Source organism: Plasmodium gaboni, chromosome 2 (assembly GCF_001602025.1).
Source record: "Plasmodium gaboni strain SY75 chromosome 2, whole genome shotgun sequence".
NCBI lineage: Eukaryota > Apicomplexa > Aconoidasida > Haemosporida > Plasmodiidae > Plasmodium > Plasmodium gaboni.
Genome location: NC_031482.1, coordinates 558,017 through 570,516, shown reverse-complemented (window position 1 = coordinate 570,516; position 12,500 = coordinate 558,017). Strand labels below are relative to the sequence as shown.

The 12,500-nt window shown below is 17.4% G+C and overlaps 4 protein-coding genes across 4 annotated transcripts; 3 read left to right on the top strand and 1 right to left on the bottom strand.

Annotated features, from left to right (window-relative positions):
• Positions 1-408: 408 nt before the first annotated feature.
• On the top strand, positions 409-1,177 carry PGSY75_0217300 (putative AP-2 complex subunit sigma; the record flags this gene model as incomplete). The annotated part of the gene is made up of 3 exons (XM_018783837.1): positions 409-464; positions 680-813; positions 942-1,177. The coding sequence occupies 3 exons, from the start codon at positions 409-411 to the stop codon at positions 1,175-1,177; spliced, it is 426 nt and encodes a 141-aa protein (XP_018643827.1).
• A 670-nt stretch (positions 1,178-1,847) lies between these two features.
• On the top strand, positions 1,848-6,407 carry PGSY75_0217200 (hypothetical protein; the record flags this gene model as incomplete). The annotated part of the gene is made up of 1 exon (XM_018783836.1): positions 1,848-6,407. The coding sequence occupies one exon, from the start codon at positions 1,848-1,850 to the stop codon at positions 6,405-6,407; it is 4,560 nt and encodes a 1,519-aa protein (XP_018643826.1).
• Positions 6,408-6,810: 403 nt separating this feature from the next.
• On the bottom strand, positions 6,811-8,469 carry PGSY75_0217100 (ATP synthase F1, alpha subunit; the record flags this gene model as incomplete). Its single annotated transcript, XM_018783835.1, has 1 exon — positions 6,811-8,469. The coding sequence occupies one exon, from the start codon at positions 8,467-8,469 to the stop codon at positions 6,811-6,813; it is 1,659 nt and encodes a 552-aa protein (XP_018643825.1).
• Positions 8,470-9,523: 1,054 nt separating this feature from the next.
• Positions 9,524-12,500, top strand: PGSY75_0217000 (putative membrane protein; the record flags this gene model as incomplete). Its single annotated transcript, XM_018783834.1, has 3 exons — positions 9,524-10,769; positions 10,909-11,825; positions 12,015-12,500. Coding segments are annotated over 3 exons (2,649 nt in total), but the record flags the coding sequence as incomplete, so codon positions are not given.

Genomic DNA, 12,500 nt, shown 5'->3' with positions numbered 1-12,500 from the left:
ATAAATATATATGATCTTTATATATATTATTTTATATTTTTTTTTTTTTATATAAACATCCGAGTGTTTTTCATATGACATTTATATTTTTTGGAAGAACAACAAAAGTACGAATTTTTAATATTATAATGAAAAAGATGTATAATATAATATATATATTAATCCATTTTTATATATTTATTTTATAAAAATATCCTTTTTTTTTTTTTTTTTAATTTAACATCACATATATATATATATATATATTTTTCATATTACCCTTTTTTTATATAAAATATATTTGTTTTTAAAAGTTTAATTCATATAATTATATTTTAAGTATATGCTAAAAATAATATCAAGATATATAGAAAATATATTTTTTATTTCTATGAATATATAGAACAAAAAAAAAAAAAAAAAAAAAAAATGTTGAATTTTATATTGTTACAAAATAGACAAGGAAAAACCCGGTTTTCAAAATGGTTAGTATATTATATAAACATATAAATATATAAACATATAAATATATAAACATATAAATATATAAACATATAAATATATAAACATATAAATATATACATATAAATATATACATATATACATATACTTATATATATTATTGTCATATATCCTTTTAATATGTACACGTCAGTATGTCATATTTATAAATATATATATATTTTATGTTTTATTTTAGGTATATAAACTGCAACGAAATGAAACAAAAGAAAATAGAAAGAGACATAAATAAAATATTAATAAACAGAAGTAGATCATATGCAAATATTTTTGTTTATGAAAATTTTAAGATTGTATATAGGTTATATGCAGGTATGATAAAAAAAAAAAAAAAAAAAAAAAAATAAAAATAAAAAATAAAAAAGTGTATATAATATATATAGTAATAAATTATATATTATATATATATATATATGTGTGTACATTTTTATTATTTTTAGGACTTTATTTTGTGGTATGTATAGAAAACGAGAATGAACTTTATATCCTTGAGTTCATTCATTTTATGGCTCAACTTTTAGATACATTTTTTACAAATGTTTGTGAATTAGATTTACTGTTTAATTTTCATTTTTTATATTATTTTTTTGATAATATAATATTGGGAGGATATATATATGAAATTAATAGAAACATTATATTAGATAAAATCAATAAAATAAAAAAATTAATATGATACAACATATAAATATAAATATATATATATATATATATATATATATATATATATATATATATATATATGTATATATATTGACAGTATTATAAATATTATGCGCCAAAGCGTTGCTTCACAAAAAATTAATCTACTTAATTAAAGGATATATAAACATAAATATATAATATATATATAAATATTTATTTATATTTATATTTATTTATTTATTTGTTAATTTTTTTCAATATTATTTTTGTGTTTGTTTTTTTTTTTTTTTTATTTTTATTTTATATTTTTTTTTATGTTCATATTGACCGATATATTATTCCGTCACAATATGTAAAATATATATATAATATATATAGATATTTTTTTTTTTTTTTTTTTTTTTTTTTTTTTTTTTTTTTTTATAAACTTAAAGAGGCACCTTCCTTTTAAACAAAAAATTTTTTAAAGATGTTGTTTTAATAAAATATATAAATAAATCCAAAAAATATATAAATAATATATATAAAATATATATGTGTAAAATATTTTTTATCATTTAATATTAAATTAATTTTTTATATATCACAAATAAATATAAATATTTATAAATATACATATATATATATATATATATATATATAAATCTGTGTACTGCTTTTTCGCGTCAACACAATATGACATTCATCACTTCTACTTGGATATGTCATTCTTTTTACAAACTTTTAAAAACCTTCCACGAGTAAAATTAAAAATAAAGAGAAATAAAGAATATGAAAAGAATTTAGATAATTTAGCTAACCTATCAAATCATACAAAGTTAATAAGAATAGATATAAATGGAAAGGTCAATAAATGTAGTCGTTATTTTTTTAATAAAGATAAATATATTTATGTAAATAATATAGAAGATATGAAAAGGTTCGATGAAACTAATAATAAAAATAAAAAAAACATACAAAATAATTATAATAATAATAATTATAGTGACACATTTCATATTCGTTGTAAACATCAAGGTACCAATCAAAGTTTAAAGAAAGATAATATTATTTGTATTGACAAGATAAAGAAAGAACATCCGAACTGTAAAAGAAAAAGAAAAGAAGAAGAAAAATATAAAAATTTTATAAGTACATATAATTTATCAGAAGAAGAAATAATATATATGAGATTTATTTATAAAATTAAAATAAAAAATATTTTTGCACTTATAAATAATATAAGAAAAAATATATATATCAATAAATATCAAGCAAATATAATATTAAATTGTATCTATAAATATTTATGTATTCATTGTCATACATTATCAAAAGAGGAATTCTTTTTTTTTGTTTATATATTTCCACAAGATATAAAATATTCTTCCAAGGTTTTGTCTTACCTAGTTAACTTATTACAATGTGTAAAAAAAAAAAATGGATCTATTCAAAATAATCTTTATAATAATAATAATTCCTTTTTTAATTGTTTGACGATGAATGAATGTATAGATCTTATATGTGAAATTAATTTATATTATTTAAATATTTCTATAAAAAATATATACCTTGATTATCTAAATAAATATATAAAAGATATAAAAATTCAACACATCTTTCAATTATTTACAGAAGGATCTTATCTTTTTTTATTGCCAGATGATGAAATTACTATTAATAATATTTATACACATAACTCATTTCTTAAAAAAATGAATAGTTATATTACAAGTAACGAATTCATAATTCATATAAATGATAAAATATTAAATGGATATATAAAATTTTTATCATATTATTTATCAAACAATATTTATTATTTACATATTCTTTTTAAAGATTTATATATCACTATACATAAAAAAATTCTCATAAATAATTATCATATACTTATCAAACATTATAAAAACACAACTGATTATATCATACATATAACAAACAAAAATGAAATTCTTAATTATTTAAATACCATTTTTTTGAATAATTATCATTCTTTTTATAACCAAAAAGATAAAAATTTAAATCTAAAAGTTAAAATATTCTCATCACATCTAAATTATAAACAACATGATACACACATCAATGTAAATGACCAATCTGATAAAAACGAAAATGTCAAATCTGATACATGTCATGATCTATATCAATATATGCATAGTAATAATAATAATAAAAAAAAAATAATAATAAATCATAATGAATATATAACAACAACAGATACTACACAAAATTATTATCATCCCAATTTATTTTCTTCTCAGAGGGAGGAAGACACAAATGTAAATAATATATTATATGATGTTCATAAAAAGAAACAGACTTGTCAATATGAAAAAAATAAAAGTTATGATATTATTCAAGATGATTATATAAGAGAGGACATGCAACAACAACAACCCCCAAAAAAAAAAAAAAATATAAAAATGTGTGATAATTTGTCACTATATATAAAAGAAAAAGAAAAATCCTTTTTTATTATTAATTACCAACATGCAAATGACAAAACAGATATCCATTCATATCATAATAATAAATTTTTAAATAACAAGATAAAAAATTTACAAAATAATAATTTTAATACAAAAAAAAAATATATTCCTTTATTATATGATAAAGAAAAATTATTTCTTTTTACATATGCATATGATAAAATTCAAGCATATGCCTATGAAGAATTAAAATTAAAATATAACATATCAACCAAAATTGTAGATAAAAATATTAAAATGTTTTTAAAGTTTTTAAAAAATTGTCATAATAATGAAAATATATATGTAGATAATATTATTTATAAAAAGAATATTTTTCAATTATTAGCTAGTATGAAAAATAATCTAATCAACAAAATTAATTGTCACAAATATTTAAATGACTTTATATATTCATGGTGTAATATTAAACATTTATATCAAAATGACAGAAAATTATTTCTAAATAGTAATATGAATAAAGAATGGAGCTTAGAAAATAATATGAAACATGATATTATTCAAATGGATGATAAAATAGAGGATATACAAATATTGAGAAATAATAACATATCATGTAACCATTTATATAATAATAAAAAAGATGAGACATATCTTATTGATAAGAATCGTTCTATTCATAATATATATTATTTAGAAAATAAAGAATATTTTTTAAATCTAATAAATAATATATACAATAATAAATATTATGATAATACATTTTTTTATACTTGTCAAATTAATAGTTTATCAAAAGGATTATATTATTTTTTAAATTATTATATATATGTAATATCTACAAATAAAGATATAAATAAAATAAATAATATGTATGACAATAATAATATGAATAGTGTTAATTTTTTTATAAATAATTTCACAAATACTTTTTATGAAATGGTTACATATCTTTTAAAAAATTTATATAAAATACACATATCTAAATTTTTTTATATATTTCTGGCCTTGTCAAAATTTTTTTCTATCAATTCTTATAAACTCAACAATCACAACAAAAGACAAAACTTTATGCATATAGAAAATATATTATATATATTATATCTAATAAGAAAAAATAAATATGAGCATGTTAAAAGTATATTGTATGATAAGTGTAATGAGAATTATTTTATGTTTAATGAAAATAAAAATTTCAAAGTTGAGAATGCAAATGTGTTATATAATATAATATTGAACAAATTTTCTATAGAAGATAATGATGAATTAATTATATTTTATAAGAGGAATGAACATAATAATAATAATAATAATAATAAGGTAGTAGATAATATAAACAATATAAACAATGTGAATAATATAAACAATATGAATAATATAAACAATATGAATAATATAAATAATACATATAATAAGACACAACATTGTAATAACAAAACTCCAATTCAGAAAAAAAAAGATACTCATTCTTTACATAATCATTTGTATAACAATTTAAATTTTTTAATTATGTTCTTAAACAACTATCTAGATAATACTAAAAATTTTAAAGTCAGTCATTTTTTAATTACATTATTTTATATAAATAAAATTATTCCCTCTAATATGAAACATATGTATCATCTAGAAACATATCTAAATAAAAAATACACCAATTATAAAAATAGGTTTTTTTATATATATAATGGTTTGGACTTATTAAAAAAATCATATGCAATACAAATAAAAAAATTATATATCCAATCAAATAATAATATATGTAATACTTATAATATATATAATATTTATAAATACAACATATATGACAATATTGATAATATTTTTATAAAAAAGAAAAATATATTTTGTTATTCTAATAATTTGGATTTATTATATTTCACATATATATATAGCATGAACAAATTTTATTATTCTACTTTATATTATAATATTTCAAAATATTTTTATTATAAAATAAATATAGATAATATAAAATTTAAAGATAAAATTATTTTGTTTTTTATATTAACCCAATGTAAATATATCTATAATAATTTTTTTATTTTATTATTACAAAAAATTTTGTACTCTTATGAAATCAAAAAGGTAGAGAAATTAAGTCTGTATATAATATCAAACATTATATTACTCTTAATTAAAAATAGTAATATGAAACTAAATATAAAAAAAAAAAAATATATAAATATTTTTTCAAATGATTTATATAATAATAATAATAATAATAAGAATAATCATTTATTAAATAATTCTTTTATTCATAAAAAATTATCATCAATAGAGTGGAAATATATATTTCCAATGGATTTATTTATCTCACAAAATTTATCATATCAAACACAATTGATTATATCAAAATTTGAAGATAATATTATTAACATAGACAATAATCATAATTACAATGATAATATCAAAATAAAAAATCAAAAATATATAAAATATAAAAAATATAAAAAATATAAAAAATATAAAAAATATAAAAAAAATCAAGTATATATACAAAATGAGAAATATATAAAAACCTCCATTATTAATTTAAATAAATTTAAAAATCAATTATTTACACATATCCCATTACTCATGAGGCAATATAAAAAATATATTAAAAGTAATGATAAAAATAACACTATCAATAATAAAGAACAAATTAATAACCAGAACAATCATCTCATATCACACACATTTAATAATATTGAATCATCCTTTATTTTTTTTGATGATCATATAGAACACGAAATTTTTACTCTTTCTCAAAAATTTTTATCTTATGATTATGTAACTACTCATTTTAACATATCAAACAAATCCTTATACTATGATTTATTAGTGTATTTAAAATGTGAAAATTTTTAGATACTTTTTTTATAAAAAAAAAAATAAAAACAACATATAAGTGGAAAAAAAAAAAAAAAAAAAAATATATAATATATATATATATATATACATATACATATTACATTTGTATAAATTTAATTTTTTATATACGTATTCATATTTTTTAGTCTGAGACTAATAAAAATAAACAAATGATATAAACATATAAAATAATATATAAAAAAAAATACATATTTTTTTTTCTTCATTTTAATATCTGAGTTATAAAAAAAAAAAAACATTAAAATGTATTACACCATTATAATGGCATAACAATCTGTAGATTATTTCATAAAACCATATTATTTATTACATATATATATATATATATATATATGTATCCCTTTTTTATTTTTTTTATAACACCTCTTAATATATTTTTTCATTCTGAATTTTTGTAAATCTCTAAAAACCTCTGAATACTGTCCTTTATTTGGTCCTCCACTTCTGACAACTCACAGTTAGATTGTATTTTTTTTAAAACGTCCATATAATTTGAATCTAAATAATGAAAATATTTCTTCTCAAAATCTTGTACTTTTTCTATAGGGAGATTATGAAGATAATCTTTTGTAGCTGCATAAATTAAACATATCTGATAACTTATATGAACAGGAGAATATTGTTTCTGCTTTAATATTTCTGTTAATATTTTACCCTTTTCAATTAATTTTTTGGTAGATGCATCTAAATCAGATCCAAATTGTGAGAATGCTACAATTTCTCTGAATTGAGCTAATTCTAGTTTCATAGATGATGCCAGTTTTTTCATACATTTATATTGAGCACTACTTCCAATTCTTGATACACTAAGACCTACATTTATTGCTGGAATTATACCTTTATAAAATAATTCGCTTTCTAAAAATATTTGCCCATCTGTAATAGATATAACATTTGTAGGAATATATGCTGAGACGTCATTATTTAATGTTTCTATAATTGGTAAGGCTGTTAGGCTACCTCCTTTTAAATTATCATTTAATTTTGAGGATCTTTCTAATAACTTGGAATGTATATAAAAAATATCACCTGGATATGCTTCTCTTCCTGGTGGTCTTCTTAATAATAATGATAATTGTCTATATGCAACAGCTTGTTTGCTTAGATCGTCAAAAATTATTAATGCATGCTTTCCATTATCTCTAAAAAACTCAGCCATAGCACATCCTGTATAAGGTGCAAGGAATTGTAATGGCGAAGCATCAGAAGCACTTGAATTGACAATAATAGTATATTTTAAAGCATCATATTTTTTTAATAAATTTACTAATTTGGCAATATTACTTTTTTTCTGACCAATAGCAACATATATACAATAAACTTTATCATTATCATTAACAACATTATCATTTATATTTTTTTGATGTAAAATAGCATCAATAGCAATTGCAGTTTTTCCTGTTTGTCTATCACCAATTATTAATTCACGTTGTCCTCTACCTATAGGAACTAAACTATCTATACATTTAATACCTGTAATAATAGATTCATTAACACTTTTTCTAGCTATAATGCCAGGTGCTTTTATTTCTATTTTTCTTCTATCTTTTGTAACTACATTTTTTTCTCCATCTATACAATTACCTAATGCATCAACTACCCTACCTAATAATTCATATCCAACATTTACATCTATAATACGATTTGTTCGTTTTATTATATCACCTTCTTTTATATTTCTATCATTACCAAAAATAACAATGCCTACATTGTCATATTCTAAATTTGTAGCCATTCCATATGTAACACTTCCTTTATCATCTTCATTATATATCTCAACTAATTCAGAAGATTTCACATTATTCAATCCAAATGCTCGACAAATACCATCACCAACACTTAACACATAACCAACTTCATTTGATGAAGTTTTAAAATTAAAAGATTCAAATTTCTTTTCCAAAATTTTTGATATCTCAACTGGACTAATCTTTGTTGAATATTTTGAGACATATCTATTTAGCCATATCTTAGATCCATAAAAGTTATTTATTAACATGTATTTGTTAATTTGTTGGCATAAATGTCTTGCCTTCATAATCTTACAAAAATAAAATAAAATTCCAACGTAGTATTACAAAATTGGATATAATGTTGTATATATATATTATATATATATATATATATATATATATATATATATATGTATATTTGTGTGTGCTAATTTTTTTTTTTTTTTTTTTTTTATGTAATCAATGGGAAAAAATCAAACATAAAATAAATAAATATATATATATTATATATATGTATATATTTATTTTATGTTTGTCATATGTGGGTATTTTTTATAAATACATTGTGATATTAAAAAAAGATATACATAAAAAGGTAAAAAAAAAATATATTAATTTTTATTTTTTCATATATATAATTTTTGTAAAATGATAAAATATTAAATTTGTAGCATATTCTTAAAAAAAATAAAAAAATAACATATAAAAATATATGTATATATATATATATTTTATATGTTTATTTATTCATTTGTTTATTTTTATATCTCTTTACACATACAAACTGTATTCCTTCATATAATACTATATATATTATGAGGACATAAATAAAATATATATAATATATATATATATATATTTTTTTTTTTTTTTTTTTTTTTATTTTCCTTTATATTGTTTTTATATACGCTATATTATGAAAAATAAATTATTGAGGGAATTTACCATCATAGATATTTTTGTCGGAATAATAAAAAAAAAAAAAAAAAAAAAAATATTCATATATACATATATATATATATATATATATATATATGTGTAGCACTTTAATATTTATAATATTATATATAAACCTTTTCGTTATATTTTATTTCATTTTATATTTGCGTAAGTACTATAACTTTTTTTTTTTTTTTATTCTTTATTTTGAACATCCTACATATGTGATATATAAAAATTAATAAAATTCACCTACACAAAAATAAAAGGATAAATTATTTGTTTAAAAAATTTTTAATAAGAAAATAAAAACAATCATATATGCAAAGTGTCACGTGATATGTAAATATATATATATATGTATATATTTATTTATTTTATTTTATTTTTTTTTTTATTTATTTTATTTTTTGTGTCAAAATGAAAGGGATAATTTTGTTTTTGAAGATAATTTTATTTATGATATTTTCATTACAAGAATTTTTATTATCATCTAATATAAATATAAATAAAATATTTTTATTGTTAGTAGACATTTTATTACTAATATGTTTAGCATATTATCTTATAAGGTCTATAAATAATATGCAAATGTATATAATATATATATATAGCATAGTAACAAAAATAACGATAATATATTTTTTATCATTTCCTCAATATATAATAAACAGCAAAAATAATAATATCAACAATTTTAACAATATTAACAATATAAACAATATTAATGATGCTTATAATAGTGTTTTTATTTCTAATTATTATAATATATATAACGACTATGCTTATTCTTACATCTCAACATACTATAATACATTCAACAAAAAACTTATGATTGTTACAATATGCATTCTTATTACTATTTTAGTTTATATACTTTTATTTTATATAACCGATTTTTATATTTTAAATATACATAAGATTAGCATCGAGCATATATTATTCTTTTTAATTATAACTCATGTTTCTATTGATTTTATTGATATATCTCAATTTTTTTATTCTTCTTATTCTTATTTTTTTTTATATTATTTCCGTCTAAAGGATGAAATATATTTATTTAAAGACACACATATTTTTTCAGACAAAATTTTAAATAAAAATAAAATATTACATTTTTATAATTCAACTATAAATATATTTGAAGTTGTATTTATAACATATGGTGTCTTGATATCTTTAAATATATCACTACATGCATATTCCTTCCCGAATTATTCTTATGAAGAAATCTCATCGATTTTAAGAATTCAACAAAATGATATTAATAGAAAATTTATGAAACACAAATCATCATTACATAATAATCTACAAAATAATGAGGACCATATATACAATTATAACTCAAATAAATATAATATATACAATAATCAAGATGAAAATAATATTTATAAATATATTAAGACATCTAACATTATTAATATAAACAAATATAACAATCATTTATTATCTAATAATGATTCATATAAATATATTAATTCGGATATATATTATAATAATAATACATCTAAAAAAAAAAAAATTAAGAAACAAAAATGCTTCTCTAAAATTGCAGGAGATGCTATGTCATGTTTAAAATATATAAGTATATATAGTTTTCTTTTAACCGACATATCTTTTTTCTTATCTCGTCTCCTCCTATTTGTAATGCTACAAACTGTATCATGTAATAATAAAAAATAAAGCACACATAAATAAATAAATATATGAATATATATATATATGAATATATTTATATATATATATATATATATATATTTTTTTAACATATAACTAATATGCGAATCCTTTCCTTTTTGACATAGGCTCTCTTTTATTCATGATAAAAAATATCTGCTTCATCATAATACACGGAGCAAGAATTTATAGGAAATCCAAATATCATAATCATAAAAAAAAAAAAAAACAAACAAAAAAAAATATACATAAAAATAGCACAAATGTAGACGATTATAAAAAAAAAAAAAAATTTCAAGATGTACCTTTATTTTCAAATAAAGATATAGAAACTAAAAGTAGCAAGAAAAAATGTGGTAGTAGTAAGGATATAGACAAAATGGATATTCATTCTAATAAAAATATATATTTTGATAATATAATCCCATCTGATAAAATAATCCAATCTGATAAATTTTTTTTTGCTTATACTAGCCGATTTAGTGATATTATAAATATAAACGAAATAGATTATATGCATTACAACAGAATAAACCATTTTAATTATGAAAAAATAAAAACGTCTTTATATTTTTATTTTTTAAAATATAACGGAATAAGCTTTAAAAAATATATATCATGTTATATAGATAATATTGAGAAATATTCAATGAGGTATTTTTTTATTATTTTTTTCTTTTTTATTTTTATAGCTATAAAAATTACTATTCTTGTTATTACATATACATTTCATTTTGATGATTTATTTAATAAATGTATATATGAATTTACTTATAATCATAATTTTAATATTATAAAGTCATGTGTAATACTTAAAATTAATTTTATTATTATTATATCATATACATTATCTTCATTTATTCTATATATATTTACTTCATCTTTTTTTGATGCTATATTTATGCCAATCCTTCACTTTTTCAATATGCTTTCATATACATTCGTGTTAATCATAATGTCTCAATACAATCCATCCTACGATTTTCTGAATTATTTTAATAGAAGTAAGAATATAGCCATCGTCTTATTGGTTTTTATATATCTAGTAAAAAAATTAAAAAAATAAAATAAAAAAAATAAATCCACTGTAAATATGCATACCTATTATCATAAAATTATATCACACTGTAAACTGTGATACTTAATGATACATAATAATTATATATTCACATATAAATAAATACATATATATATATATATATATATATATATATTTTTATAATTGAATTAATAGGTTTATTTATTCCTTGCAGATCTATATATTTTTATCTACATGCTACTAGGAAGAAGATATATCACATATAAATACAAGAAAAATATAAAAAAAAGAAAAGATGATGATAATAAGAATAATATTGAAAATATAAATAACAAAACAAATTATGTATCAGAATCTATATCTGTTATATCATCATTAATTATAAAATTAATTATATATATGAATTCTCCTTTATCATTAAATAAAATAATTATTGGAAATAATTTGATAAAAAATACAAGATTAGATAATTTCCTTTTTTTTTCTCACATTAAAGAAATAACAGTTAAATTAATTTTGTATTTTATTTGTCTATTTATATCTTTAAGATATAAATATATAAATATTTTATTTATATTAACTCTCTTCTTTATTAATATAATATTATCTACCCTTTATTTAATATTTTCAAAAATAAATAGAAATGTCGCCATGGAATATATATTTGCACAGGCAATATAT